Here is a 12,881-nt window from a genome sequence, read left to right on the forward strand (position 1 = left end):
TCCTCCAAGCAGCACTGTACTATGCTAATCCTGAGTGTATTATTTCTCTAGAAGAATATATATATATATATGGGGATTTATTAGAATGGCTTATAGGCTGTGGTCCAGCTAGTCCAACATTGGCTGTCTACCAGTGGAAGGTCCAAGAATCCAGTAGTTGCTTAGTCCACAAGGCAGATGTCTTAGCTGCTCTTCAGTATATGCTGGAATCCTGAAGACATAGGCTCTAATGCCAGTGACGGCATGTACTTGCTAGTAAGAGTGAGGGCAAGCAGGCAGAGAGCAAACACGTCTTCTTCCATGTTCTCTGTATAGGTTGCCAGCAGGATGTATGGACCAGATTAAAGGTGAGTCTTTCCACCTCGAAAGATCTGGATTAAAAGCGGGTCTTCTGTATTCCAAATGATTTAATTAAGAAAAAAGTCCCTCATAGGTGTATCCAGCCATGTGGTTTTCAGTTAACTCTGGTTGTGTTCCAGTTGGCAGGCAATAAGAGCTACCACACTGAGTAACTGCATAAAGGACAACCTTTACTGCTGGCCATTTAGTCCAAGCAAATGGCATGGACATACAGATCATGCCACTCCTTTCAAAGTCAGGTAATAGATCCTTGCACATCTGCTCTCCAGTTCCTACAGAGACAAGCAGAGCCAGCAAAGGGTGGAGATAAGAAGCTTCTTTGTTTCCAAGTCCTAAGTGTACATGGCATTTTACAAAAATAGACAGAATAGGAAATCAGCAAACAAAGAAGGAAATACAGTAAAGAAACAAGAGATAGTTCTGGAAGCAAAATTTAAATCGGTTATAAATGGTGTTATACAAGAAACAGTTGACTATGAGCATGTTGACCCTGCCAACATCCAGGAAAATACACACACACACACAGTATGACTAAGTAGGGTGAACATGAATGAGTAAAGTCCAGTTGGCTCCATGTGTCCATGGACTCTACAGCTGTGGCTTCAACCAGCTACAGATTGAAATAAAGCACTGCTGGGCTGGAGAGATGGCTCAGCGGTTAAGAGCACTGACTGCTCTTCCAGAGGTCATGAGTTCAATTCCCAGCAACCACATGGTGGCTCACAACCATCTATAATGTGATCTGATGGCCTTTTCAGCACTGTATGCATAATAATAAATAAATATTTTAAAAAAAAAAGAAAGAAAGAAAGCACTGCATATGTTCTGAATATGTACAGACTTTTCCTGTCCTTATTCCTTAAATAATACAATATCAAAACTATCTTATAGCACTTCTAGTTTACTGGTTGTAACAAGTAGTCTAGCAATGATTTAAAGTATCTGAGAAGACATATGTGTGTTAAAGTCAAACACTGTGATGGTCTATATAGAAGACTTAAGCATCTGTAGATGTTGGGATCTGCTGAGTTTCAGGAGCAATCCCCCATTGGTACCAGGAGACAACTGTAATTAAGACAGAAGGGACAAATGTGTCACAGAAGTGATGCTTTGGGTCCCACTAAACTGGAGTTAATGATGATTGTAAACCACCATGTGGTTGCTGGAAAGCAAACCCAGGTCCTCTTCAAGAACAGCAAGTGCTCCTTAACATTTTATTAACTGAGCCATCACCCAGCCCCAAGGATCTTTATAAATAGAATACTTCTTCAATCTTCTGTTGCAGATAACAATGTACTAAATATTTTTTTTATTTCCCCTTACACGTAAACTAACAGTAAGAGACATTTTCATGTTTTCACAAAAATTTTACAGGTCCTGTACCAATCATAATTTTCCACAAATCATTTTGATGTTCTGTTTAAGTGATCATTTTCTTTAGTTTAATGGCTTAACAATACAACTAGGTATTGTACATTCCTAGGTATGACACCAAAGGCATTGGAAACAAGAACAAAAATACATAAGTAGGACATTAAAAATTGAATTTGCGGCCGGGCATGGTGGCACACACCTTTGATCCCAGCACTTGGGAAGCAGAGGCAGGTGGATCGCTGTGAGATCGAGGCCAGCTTACAAAGTGAGTCTAGTACAGCCAAGGCTACACAGAGAAACCCTGTCTCGAAAAACAAAAACAACAGAAAAATACTGAATTTGAGCTAAATGACAGTCAACAGAGTCCTTCCATACCCAAAAGTTAAGTCAATATCCCAGGCCAAGGGTTATTGATTTATAATCTGTAATCTATAATCCCCAGCACTCTGAAGGTTGGGCCAGAAAGAGCGGTAGTAGTTCAAGGCCAGCCTTGGCCACCCTGCAAGTTGAGATCAGTCTGGGATACATGAAGCGCTGGCTCATAAAACAGAAGCAAAGGGAAAACAAAACAGTTAACCAAAAAACAGAATGAAAAACAGCCTACAGAGTGGAAGAAAATCCTTGCAATGCTATATTTGATAAGGAGTTATAAGGAGTTAATATACACAAAGAACTTATAGAACTAAGTAGCTAAACTTAGTAAACCATAATAACAACCAAAAAAAAAAAAAAAGGACCTGGGGCCATGGTGAGATGGGAAGTGAAGACAGAATTGCTTGGATGGACTATGTAGCCCAGCAGCAGAAACAAGAGAGACCCTGTCTCATCCAAGCACAAGGTGAGAACTCCTGAAACTTGTCCTCTGACCTCCGCATGTACATTCTCTCTCTCTCTCTCTCTCTCTCTCTCTCTCTCTCTCTCTCTCTCTCTCTCTCTCTCTCTCTCTCTCTCTCTCTCTCTCTCTCTCTCTCTCTCTCTCTCTCTCTCTCACACACACACACACACACAATTTCTTTTTTAATAAGCAAAAGCTGAGTGTAGTGTTCCATAACTACAATGCCACCATTCAGGGGGCAGAGGCAGGAAAACCATAAGAGTTAAGATAGCCCAGAAGATGTAACCCAAGCTTGGCACCAGCCTTGGGACAAGAACCTATCGCTAGACAGGCCCTAGGGAAGAATTGCCACTATTCCGCTAAGTAGGCTTAGGGTGAAAACTACCTCCTAATGGTTTGCCGTTATACTCACACATTCCAGAATGTCTCAGTTCTCAGCTGAGAAATTTCAATTTGCACGAGATGGTAATTAACACAGAGACTCACAATTGCCCAAGGTACAGAGAATAAAAGACTGCTAATGGTCATCCCTAAAGGGCACATAACACATTAAGGCTGAAAGTGTAAGAACCAGATCCACTTCTGTCACAGGTCTAGAGGAGGGGAATAGGGTGAAAGAGGGAGGGAGGGGGGAACGGGAAGATACAAGTGAGGGGATAACAATCAGAATGTAATATGAATAAATTATTTAAAAAATAAAAAATTTTAAAATGAAAAAATAATACTTGATGAGTACAGTCACACAGAGAGGTATCTTGTTAAAATTGCCTTTGATAAGTGTTTTTCTAAAATCAATGAATGTGTGACTGAAGCACTACAAAGGATAGCTAATTATTTGTTTGTTACTAATTTACAGAACTCTCCCTTCATAGAGAGTCTCCCAGGAGGAAAGTATATTAATTAATATCATCAAAGAAAAAGTTTGATGTAATTGTTGAGCCATTGCCTACAATATTGCTTTTTTAGGCCTGAGGTTGGTTTTCAAGGTTTGAATATTACACATTGTATTATTTTCATATTCAACATACATGCCTTATGCAAATTAAAGTGGTAAAAGCCTCCTGCTGACCTTCACTTCACTCACTGAAGGAAACTCTAGAGTGAATCTGCTTCTGGAAATCATTTTGTGAAAGTGTCTCCTCCTCTATATTGCTGAGCCTGTAATATCTCAAATTACCAATTTTATCATATAGTGAAAAATCTCTAGCTAACTTATATGCAATTAATAGTAAACTACTTTTACTTAGGAAAAAATGAAATAATCAGAATCTAAAGTATCACAATACAGCAGAAGTGTGTGCTGTAGCAAGCCCGGTGCTTCCCAGGTTGAACCAAGCTGGTTTATACACCATGCACTAGCCTCCTAGACAGCATATCAGTGTTTAAGACTGGTGAGGCACATGTGAGGACAAACATATTTTGATTGTGGGAAATATACCAACACTAAATTTGTACTTTGACTGATATACTCATAGACTGAGAAATAAAAAATCCCTAAGCAGTTAGATTTACACTATATAGTTTATACATACAACTGTTACATGGAACTACACATAAGCTGTTTTCTATTTTAGCTGTCTTACTTGTTAAAGCAGAAATGATTTCTGATGGAAGTAAAACTGTAAGTTGTATGGATTTTTTATTATTATTTCTAAATCCTAGCTGTCTATTAAAGCCTAGAAATATGACCCTACGATGACTCATAGCATCAATGTCTTACACACTGACGGGCTAGCCATGCATCATTTAGTTTTAAATTCACATTGGATCTGATTTTCAAGACTCTAAAATTGTATTGTGTGGCCTTCACTTCCTTTATCTTAATGCTTTGTCAATGTTTATATTAAAGTGATTTCAAATGTAACAGCATACATGAAGTAAAATCATAGACATTTGGTATTCTTGTACATAGAGCATGTTTGTAAGACATAGTGAAAGAAAAACATCTGTATGTACAAAAATACATTAATATTAGAAAAACATCAATAAACAACTACTTAGTTTAGAAATATGCAGTCTGGGAGATAAGATAACCACTCTTACAGAATCACATGGATATGACATTGACTTGGTTACTTAACCCAAAATAAGAGAAAAATAGAACTTGTCTTTTTAGAATTTTAATTTACAAAGTGAATAAACTAGTGGATAATAATTGTTAAAGTAATGAAACCATTATAATTATTGATTTGAGGTGTTGTAACATAAAAGTAAAGTTCTAATAATGATCTTTAAAAATCCAGAAAAGGTGACTACAGTGAAACAGTGCCTTCTCGACACAGCGGGGCACAACTGTACATATGAACTTACAGTAGTTGTGACAGCACACACAATACCTGTGCAAGACCAAACCAGAGTAAACTCCATCCTGGAGATTGGAGTTGAGTACAAAATCCCACTTCTAGCAGTGACAGTATTGACCACTGACAGCTGCTAGGAGAGGGAGAGACAGTTTTCTGTAATGGAAGAGCACACATCCGAGAACGTTTGGGCAGCGCAATGTGGTCTTGATAGCTTTAAATAAAAAATGCACAAAGTTGGATGGGTAGGGAACAATGGTGTAACTGAGAATAATTGGGAGAGGGGTGGTATCAAAGCACATTGTCCAAAACTTTGAAAGAAAATAAAAGTGAGACCAGCCTTAGCTAACAGCTAGTTCCAGGCAAACTGCACTATAATAAGGCCCCATCTCGAACAAATAAAAAAGGATAGGAGTAGGGTGTGCAGAGAAAGAATTCAAACAGACCCTTTTCCAAAGAAGAGAAAAAAGCCACCAAGGATGTGAAAAAAATACCTAACTTCACTAATCATCAAAGGAACACAAATCAAATCATAGTAGGAGGTATCACATGACATCCAATGGAATGCCAGATATAAAAACACAAACAGCCAGGCGATGGTGGTGGTGGCACACACCTGTAATCCCAGTACTCTGGAGGCAGAGGCAAGCATCTCTGAGTTCAAGGCCAGCCTGGTCTACAGAGCGAGTTCCAAGACAACCAGGGCTAGATGGAGAAACCCCGTCTCGAAAAACCAAAACCAAAGCAAAGTAACAAGCATCAGTGAGGGCACAAAAGGGTGGGAATCCCTGGTGAGAATGTAAAATGATTCAACAGCTATGGAAAACAGCAGGGATTTCTCAAAAATTAGAGACATAACCACCATACATTCTAGCAATCTCATCCCTCATTTGGCATATACCTTAAACAGTGGAAAGCTGTATCTCAAAGATGTATTTGTACATGCATACTCACTGCAGAATTAGTCACAACCAACAGAGATGGGTGCAATCAAAATCAATCAGACAAATGGATAAAGACCATGTGCTGGGTACATATAATGCAGTTTCCCAGCTTTATAAGTCAGGTAATGATGGCGCAAGCTTTTAATTCTTGAATTCCTGAGGCTGAGGCCTGCCAGGATTACACAGTAAAACTTTCCCTCAAACACTGAAATAATCCTACCATGTGACATGGACCTCCATGACATTATGCTAAATGAACAGAAGTGGATGGTTTCACTCATATGAGGTATTTTAAAATAGTCAGACTCACAGAAATATGAAATATGAAAGGAAATGGCAACTTTGCCAGGGGCAAAGTTGAGGGAAGGAGAATAGTGTGTAAAGGTTCAGAATTTCAATTTTACAAAAGAAAAACATTCTGGGGATCTGTTGCACAGAATTAATTACTACCGAGCTTTTTATTTTATTTTAAATATTTATTTGAGTGTTCTATCTCCACGTACATCTGCAGGCTAGAAGAGAGCATTACATCACATTATAGATGATTGTGAGTTACCATGTAGATGCTGGGAATTGAACTCAGGACCTCTGGAAGAGCAGTCAGTGCTCCTAACCACTGAGCCATCTCTCCAGACACTACTGAGCTTTTAAAAAAATAATTGTTTTCTTATAATTCTTATTCTTGAGATTTCCGTACATACATACAATGAAATATAATCTTATCTAATCCCCATTTTCCCACTCTCTCTTATCTCCAACATATTCTCCTTCCATTTCATCTTTTTTTTTTTTTTTTCCAACCCACTAAACCCAATTAGAGCATAAGTATGGGAGCCCACAGGAACATGGAAAACCAACACTCCTTCCCTCAGCAGTTGTGGACTGTCAACAGCTCCTGAGTTTGGGATGTGGGCTGGAGAGTACCTCCCCTTCCTATGCAGGAATTTTGGCTAGCTTGATCTTGGTTAAGGCTTATCTTCTTAGTGGCTGCTGGGGGGTGGGGCTCGTGGTTAGGAGCACTGATTTCTCTTTTAAAGGACTGGGGTTCAATTGCCAGTACTCTTCTGGCAGCTTACAACTCTCTCTAACTCCTGTTCGAGCACTAGACACATAAGTGGGGCAGACATACACTCAGACAAAACTCTCATACCCATAAAACTAAAAGTTATCTTTTAGCATACATGTATGTATGCTAATAAATATTACAACTAGAACTGGATTCAAAATATTTTGAGAGTGGGCAGTCATACATGAAATACAAGCAACACCAACAGATAATCCTTAAGTCTAAGCTATAGCAGTTCATTATGCCATTCTTTGTAGGTTTGAAGCTTTCAATTGTAAGAACATTTTTTAAAAATCAAGATAATAAAATGCCAGGTGAGACAGTTAAGAAAATTTCTCTGGCCAGGCAGTGGTGGAGCAAACCTTTAATGCCAGCACTCAGCAGGCAGAGGCTGGCAGATCTCTATGAGTTTGAAGCCAGCCTGGGCCTGACAGCAAAAGGCTACAGTCTTTGAATGTAAAATAAAAAGAATTAAAAGGACACATAGAAGCAACAGGCCCTCCAGAAGTCCACATAGTTAACAGGAGTCCCAGCGAGAGATTGCACTGATAATGGTGGGAACGTGTGTGCACTCAAGTCATTTAAGGGCATCCTTTTGGTTGTTTTACTAAAAATGAAAATTCCCATAATCTATAACTGAAAATTTCTTACAATGTTCCATAAAAGCTTTCATACAAGGGCAATTATTATATACTTGTTTTTAAGTGGATACTTAAAATTTTTATTGCATTTATTTTTGTGTGGTGGGGGCCAGAGGATAATTTGTGTAAATTGGTCTTCTTACACTTTGTAGCTGCTGGGGTTAAATTCAGGCTGTCAGGAATGGCAGCAAGTTACCTAACCCACTCGGAGCTTCCTTTCCAGCTCTTTAATTCTAATAGCTTGGTGCACACATCTATATTGCAGCCAAACTTCAGAAAACAAAATGAAATTTCTACATTGATGAAAAACTACATAATTTACAATTTTAGTAACACAATTTTGACTTCTAGGAATACTTTCTTCACATATCCAAGTTGGAAGACACTATTATAAACATTTTAATTGAGCCGGGTGTGGTGGCGCATGCCTTTAATCCCAGCCCTCAGTAGGCAGAGGCAGGCAGATCTCAGTGAGTCTGAGGCCAGCCAGGCCTACAAAGAGAGTTCCAAGACAGCCAAGGGCTATTACACAGAGAATCCCTGTATTACACACAGAAACCCCAAAAATGTAATTAAAATTGTGCTTTGAAAAGCAAATACCTTGAAAATATATGAAGACTGTTAAGAGGAATGAGGTTAAATAAATGTACATTCGCTGGGCTAGGAGTGGTGGCACATGTCCCAGCATTTGGGAGGTGGAGACAGTTGGATTTCAGCTGAATTTGAGGGCAGCCTGGTCTACAGAGTCCAGGACAATCAAGAACACAGTAGAGAAACTATCTTTAAAAGCCAAAATAAGTAAATACACTCATGCTACATATTCATAGAAAAAAACACGCTGCAAATATGCAGCTAAGAGCAAAAATAACATATAGACTACACACGCATACACACAGAGGTATTTAGCCAGAGGGGGAAAAAATTAAAAAGGAAATCCTTGAATTTGTGGCAACCTGGATGGAACTGGAGGACAAAACTATAAACAAGGCACAGAAAAATACTGCATGTTCTCTCATGTGTGGAGACTAGCTAATTTATGTAGAGAATAGGTCACCAGAGGGTAAGGGAAAGGAGAATGAAGGAAAAAAAAAAAACCGGATAAATAGTACCAGTAGAGACAGCTAAGTTCCACCACCGTACAGTGGGGAGGGGAGTATGTTTCTAATGAAAACGTATAGTGACAGCTGGGCGTGGTGGCCCATGCCTTTAATCCCAGCACTCGGGAGGCAGAGGCAGGTGGATCGCTGAGTTTGAGGCCCGCCTGATCTACGAAGTGAGTCTAGGACAGCCAAGGCTACAAAGAGAAACTCTGTCTGGGGATGGGAGAGACGTATAGTGAAAAACTTGTAGAAAATGAACAAGAATTTAGTTGTGTGCTCTGAAAGTAAAATTATGCTAGTCCTAGAGGAAATAAAGGCCCACTTTGCTCACTTTCAGAAGGTGAAACTCCACTTGTATAGCACTCTCTAGTTAGACCTGCCTCACCATTTTTCCAGAGTGGCTGCTCCTTTGAAACCTCTTATATGGTGTCTGATTCCTGAAAGAATCCTTACAAGAAAGGCCACAGGCTAACACGTCCTCCGGAAATCCATGCCCATAGCAAGTGCCTCTCAGAACAAAAATGCCCATCTACGCATTAATACCCTAACTCACAAAAGAATTTAGTCTTAAGGAAGTCCTGAAACTTGATCCTGCCTTCCCATCCAAGGACCTAAATTTGGAACTTGACTCCAAAGCTAAAGCTTTCCACTGAACATCCTTTTGCCTGTTTAACTTCACATCCACAAACCATACACATAAGGCCCTAGGGATGTCAGGTGCAGAAACCTAATACTGCAATGAATTCCCTTGGTAATTGCTGGGTCACACATTTCTAAAACAGCAGTGCTGTCAATCAGAGAAAGTAATTTCTGCCTTTTAACTCCTTCATACAAGACTCATGGCTACTAACTGGTTAAGCCTGTGCTTAAAACCTTCCAAACACTGTTTTCTCAAGACTGTATCTTAATGGCAGTCCTGGTTGGCCTTCATGCTAGAGACCCACCTGCAACTGCTGGTAATGAAAGGTCTTTGTTGTCACTCAGTTTGTGCATTTTAATTCTTGAAGCATTAGTTTTAATCCATCCTCTTTACTTACTAAATGAAAAAACCATTTGTGGGTGAAGCTGCATCTTCACCACCCCCCGCCCCACACACACAAAAAGCATCTTTTGCTAAATGGGTTTTCCCACAGAATCAAACCTTTCAAATCTCAGGATGCTGAGTAAAACATATAGCTATTTAGGGAACTCAGTAAAGACTCAGGTTCTTGATGGCTAACTTGTCAATTTAACACACCTGAGGAGGGAACTGCCTTCAATTAACCTCTTGGACATTTTCACTGAATTACAGTAAGGCCCAGCCCACACTATGGGCACAAGCACTGCCAGACCAGTAAGCGAGTTAAGACAGTACAGCCCTGAGGCAAAAACCCAAGCCCATATGGAAAGGTATACAGAAGGGCAAGCTCTTGAGTTAAGATTTTCACCATTTGCCCCAGCACTTGGGAGGCAGATGGAGTCTGAGGGAAGCCAAGACTTCGCAGAGAAACTAACCAAAAAATTGCTTCACAACTTGCAAAATATTTATATATTCACTCAGTGCTTTTAAAAACTGTTCAACTGTTCTTCTGATTATCCATTGGATAAAGGGGTTTACTGTAGCTGTTACAGCCCAGTGTTGACCCTAAGGCAGAACACTGTGTAAGCTCAACTCAAAACCAATTTATAGCAATACCTACACAGCATGCTACTTTATTATAATACTGACCCTCCGCTAAGGACCAAAGGCTTTTTAAATTTTAGATGGGAATAGATGTTTAGTGGCTTATATAGGCTTGAGTTCAAGTCACCAAACCAGAAGATGGGGATGACTATGCGCTCACCTTGTAAGAGTACTCCAAATATTGTGACAGAGCCTGCCCCTGCCAAACTGAAAAAGCAGAAGGGTAACATGGGTCTAATTTTCCTTAGTACACAGACACTAGGTTTGGGGCATTTTGTAACCTTCAACACTCTCCTATACAATTGAAGACAGCTGCAGTCCCCATTTCAAATAAACCAGACTGGCCAAATACAGTGGTCCAGGCCCTTAATTTCAATACCCATTCAAGAGAAGCAGACAGGCCGCTGGATCTTCAAAGTTGAGGCCAACCAGTCTTGTCTACATTCAGACCCTGCCCTAAAACAAAAGCCTCAAGATTTAAGTCATCTGCTTTTAACCAAACTTAGCCTTTAAATCACCTCAGTGCACTGTAAGAAACCTAGCATGTCCTTTTCCACTCGACCAATTTTTCTAAACAGTTTTAAGGCGGCTGCTGCTTGCTCAGAACCCACCCCAGCACCATCCTGTAACTAAAGTTCCAGAGAATGTGACACCTTCTAACTTCTGCTGGCACCAGACACACTCATAAGCACATAGTGAGATTTTAGTAATTATCTTAAACAAACAAACAACAACAACAAAAAAACCAGTGAAACTTTACAACCGGTTAAGCCAATTTATTAAAATAGTTGACTTAGGCGTCTGCAATGGTGACTTCAACTTCCACTCCTGGCTCAATACTGATGGAAGTAATCTGCTTAACAATCTCAGAAGGACTGTGTAAGTCAATGAGTCGCTTGTGGATTCTCATCTGGAAACGATCCCAAGTCTTGGAACCCTCACCACAAGGAGTCTTTCTGGTAGTGATTCTCAGTGTCTGCAACGAAACAAAAAATAAATAAATAAAAATAAACTGTATACACTGCTTCAGAACCATCCCCCTGCTCACAGACAGTGGCCCCGTCCAGTCTGGTTCAGTCACCAGCATCAGATATCTGACACCTAACATAGGTTAAACCGTGCTAGCAATTTAACTTTTCTTTGTGGTTTTAAGCTAAGAATCCCCGCGGCAAGCAAACCCGGACACACCAATGACACCTGTTTATACCAACTACAAGACTCTGTCACTTACCTTGGTAGGCATGCGCACCGGTCCTTTCACTTTCAGATTCTTTTCCTTTGCGCCTCTGATCAAGTCGGCACACACTGTAGGCAAAGAGACAGGTCTTTCAGTTAACTCAAAAGGACCTAAGTCCCCGCACGCAAGTTAGCCCATCGGCTCAGAATAGCGTATAAGAGTTATCACCACACTTCAACACAGTAGGAATCTCCTCATCGCCGACCGTGCCACAGCTAAAGGTACAAGAAAAAAAGAAAAAAAAAAAAAGGAGGACAACGCAAACGTCCGTAAACACCGCACTGACCTTTCTCCAGCGACTTTACGTTGCGGCTCGTGAGCGTGATTCGAATTCGGTGAATGGCCACCTCGGGTTCCACGGGCGTCTTTCCGGTATCTTTAAAAGCCTGTTACCGCACAGGCGGGATAAAAAAACAAACAGCGAACCTTTAAGTCGCGGCCCCCTTCAACACGAAACGCCACCGGGACCCTCTCTCCCGGGCCCTCGCCGCGGCGGCGGCGGCAGCCCTCTCCCCCGGGTCCGCGCTCGCGGCGCCCGGGAACCGGAGCCCCCGCCATCGCCCCGGGCCGCGTGGCGCCGTCCCCCACCTCACCATGGCTGCGGCGCGGCTTCCTGACCGACTTGTTCCTCAGCAGGAGCGAACAGCGGTGAGTCAGGACCGGAGCAGAGTGAACAGAGCTCCGCTGCACGCACCACCGCGTCTCAGAGAGGAGGGCGGGAAGCGCGGCAGGCGCCTATATAGGCACGCTCGCATCCGGGTCTTTCGTGGCCCGGAACAGGAACCGCGGGCCAACGAAGAGCCGGCCCGCGGGAGGCCCGGCTGCAGCGCCGCGGCGTTGGCGGGAACGGTGAGGGCGCGCGCGCGCCCCCTCTCGGCTCGGAGGAGTCACTGCCCTGATCCGGAGGAGTGAAGAGGCTGGAAAGGAGGCATCTCAGGTCAGGTGCTCTGTGCTTGGTCCCTTGCAAAGTGCAGACCCCTGTGATCTTTACAACGAGAAATACGCTTCCCACGCTTTCCCAATCAGCTTGTCTGACAAGTGAACAACTTTTTTGAGTTTAACCGGCACGGGCCTTCGGGAAGACCGATGCTGACAAGCCAGGTGTTTGCATTTATTTACGTGGTGCTGGAGATAGAATCCAGGGTTCAGCAGAAAAAGCGCTCAAACAAAAAACCTTGAGCATGATCCTGTGGAAGGAGAGAATGGAGTCCGCAAAGTTGTCCACTGGCTTCCAAACAAGAGCTGTGCTCTCACCCCCCACTAATAACTAAAATTATATTTGAAAAATTACTCAGAAATTGTTTTTCAAAGCTGAAGTGCCCTTTTGTGATATTTTGTCTTTTTTTTTTTTTTTTTTTTTT

At 41.5% G+C, this 12,881-nt stretch overlaps 1 protein-coding gene and 1 non-coding gene across 2 annotated transcripts; both read right to left on the bottom strand.

Moving 5' to 3' along the window:
• Positions 1–11,035: 11,035 nt before the first annotated feature.
• Rps20 (ribosomal protein S20) lies at positions 11,036–12,281 on the bottom strand. The gene is made up of 4 exons (XM_051166026.1): positions 12,114–12,281; positions 11,807–11,906; positions 11,515–11,588; positions 11,036–11,259 (listed from the first exon to the last, which is right to left on the bottom strand). The coding sequence occupies exons 1-4, from the start codon at positions 12,114–12,116 to the stop codon at positions 11,077–11,079; spliced, it is 360 nt and encodes a 119-aa protein (XP_051021983.1). The 5' UTR covers positions 12,117–12,281; the 3' UTR covers positions 11,036–11,076.
• LOC127208062 (small nucleolar RNA U54) lies at positions 11,656–11,723 on the bottom strand. Its single transcript, XR_007833053.1, has one exon. It is a non-coding gene; the product is annotated as a small nucleolar RNA U54 (small nucleolar RNA).
• Positions 12,282–12,881: the final 600 nt, after the last annotated feature.

This window comes from Acomys russatus, chromosome 2 (assembly GCF_903995435.1).
Source record: "Acomys russatus chromosome 2, mAcoRus1.1, whole genome shotgun sequence".
In the NCBI taxonomy this organism is placed as follows: Eukaryota; Metazoa; Chordata; class Mammalia; order Rodentia; family Muridae; genus Acomys; species Acomys russatus.

Bases quoted from the DNA above. Each gene is read 5' to 3' on its own strand.
- Rps20 (XM_051166026.1), bottom strand. The intron at 11,589-11,806 runs GTCAGTGCGGTG...CTTTGCCTACAG, and splicing joins CGTAAAGTCGCTGGAGAAAG to TGTGTGCCGACTTGATCAGA. The intron at 11,260-11,514 runs GTAAGTGACAGA...GTTTCGTTGCAG, and splicing joins CGGTGCGCATGCCTACCAAG to ACACTGAGAATCACTACCAG.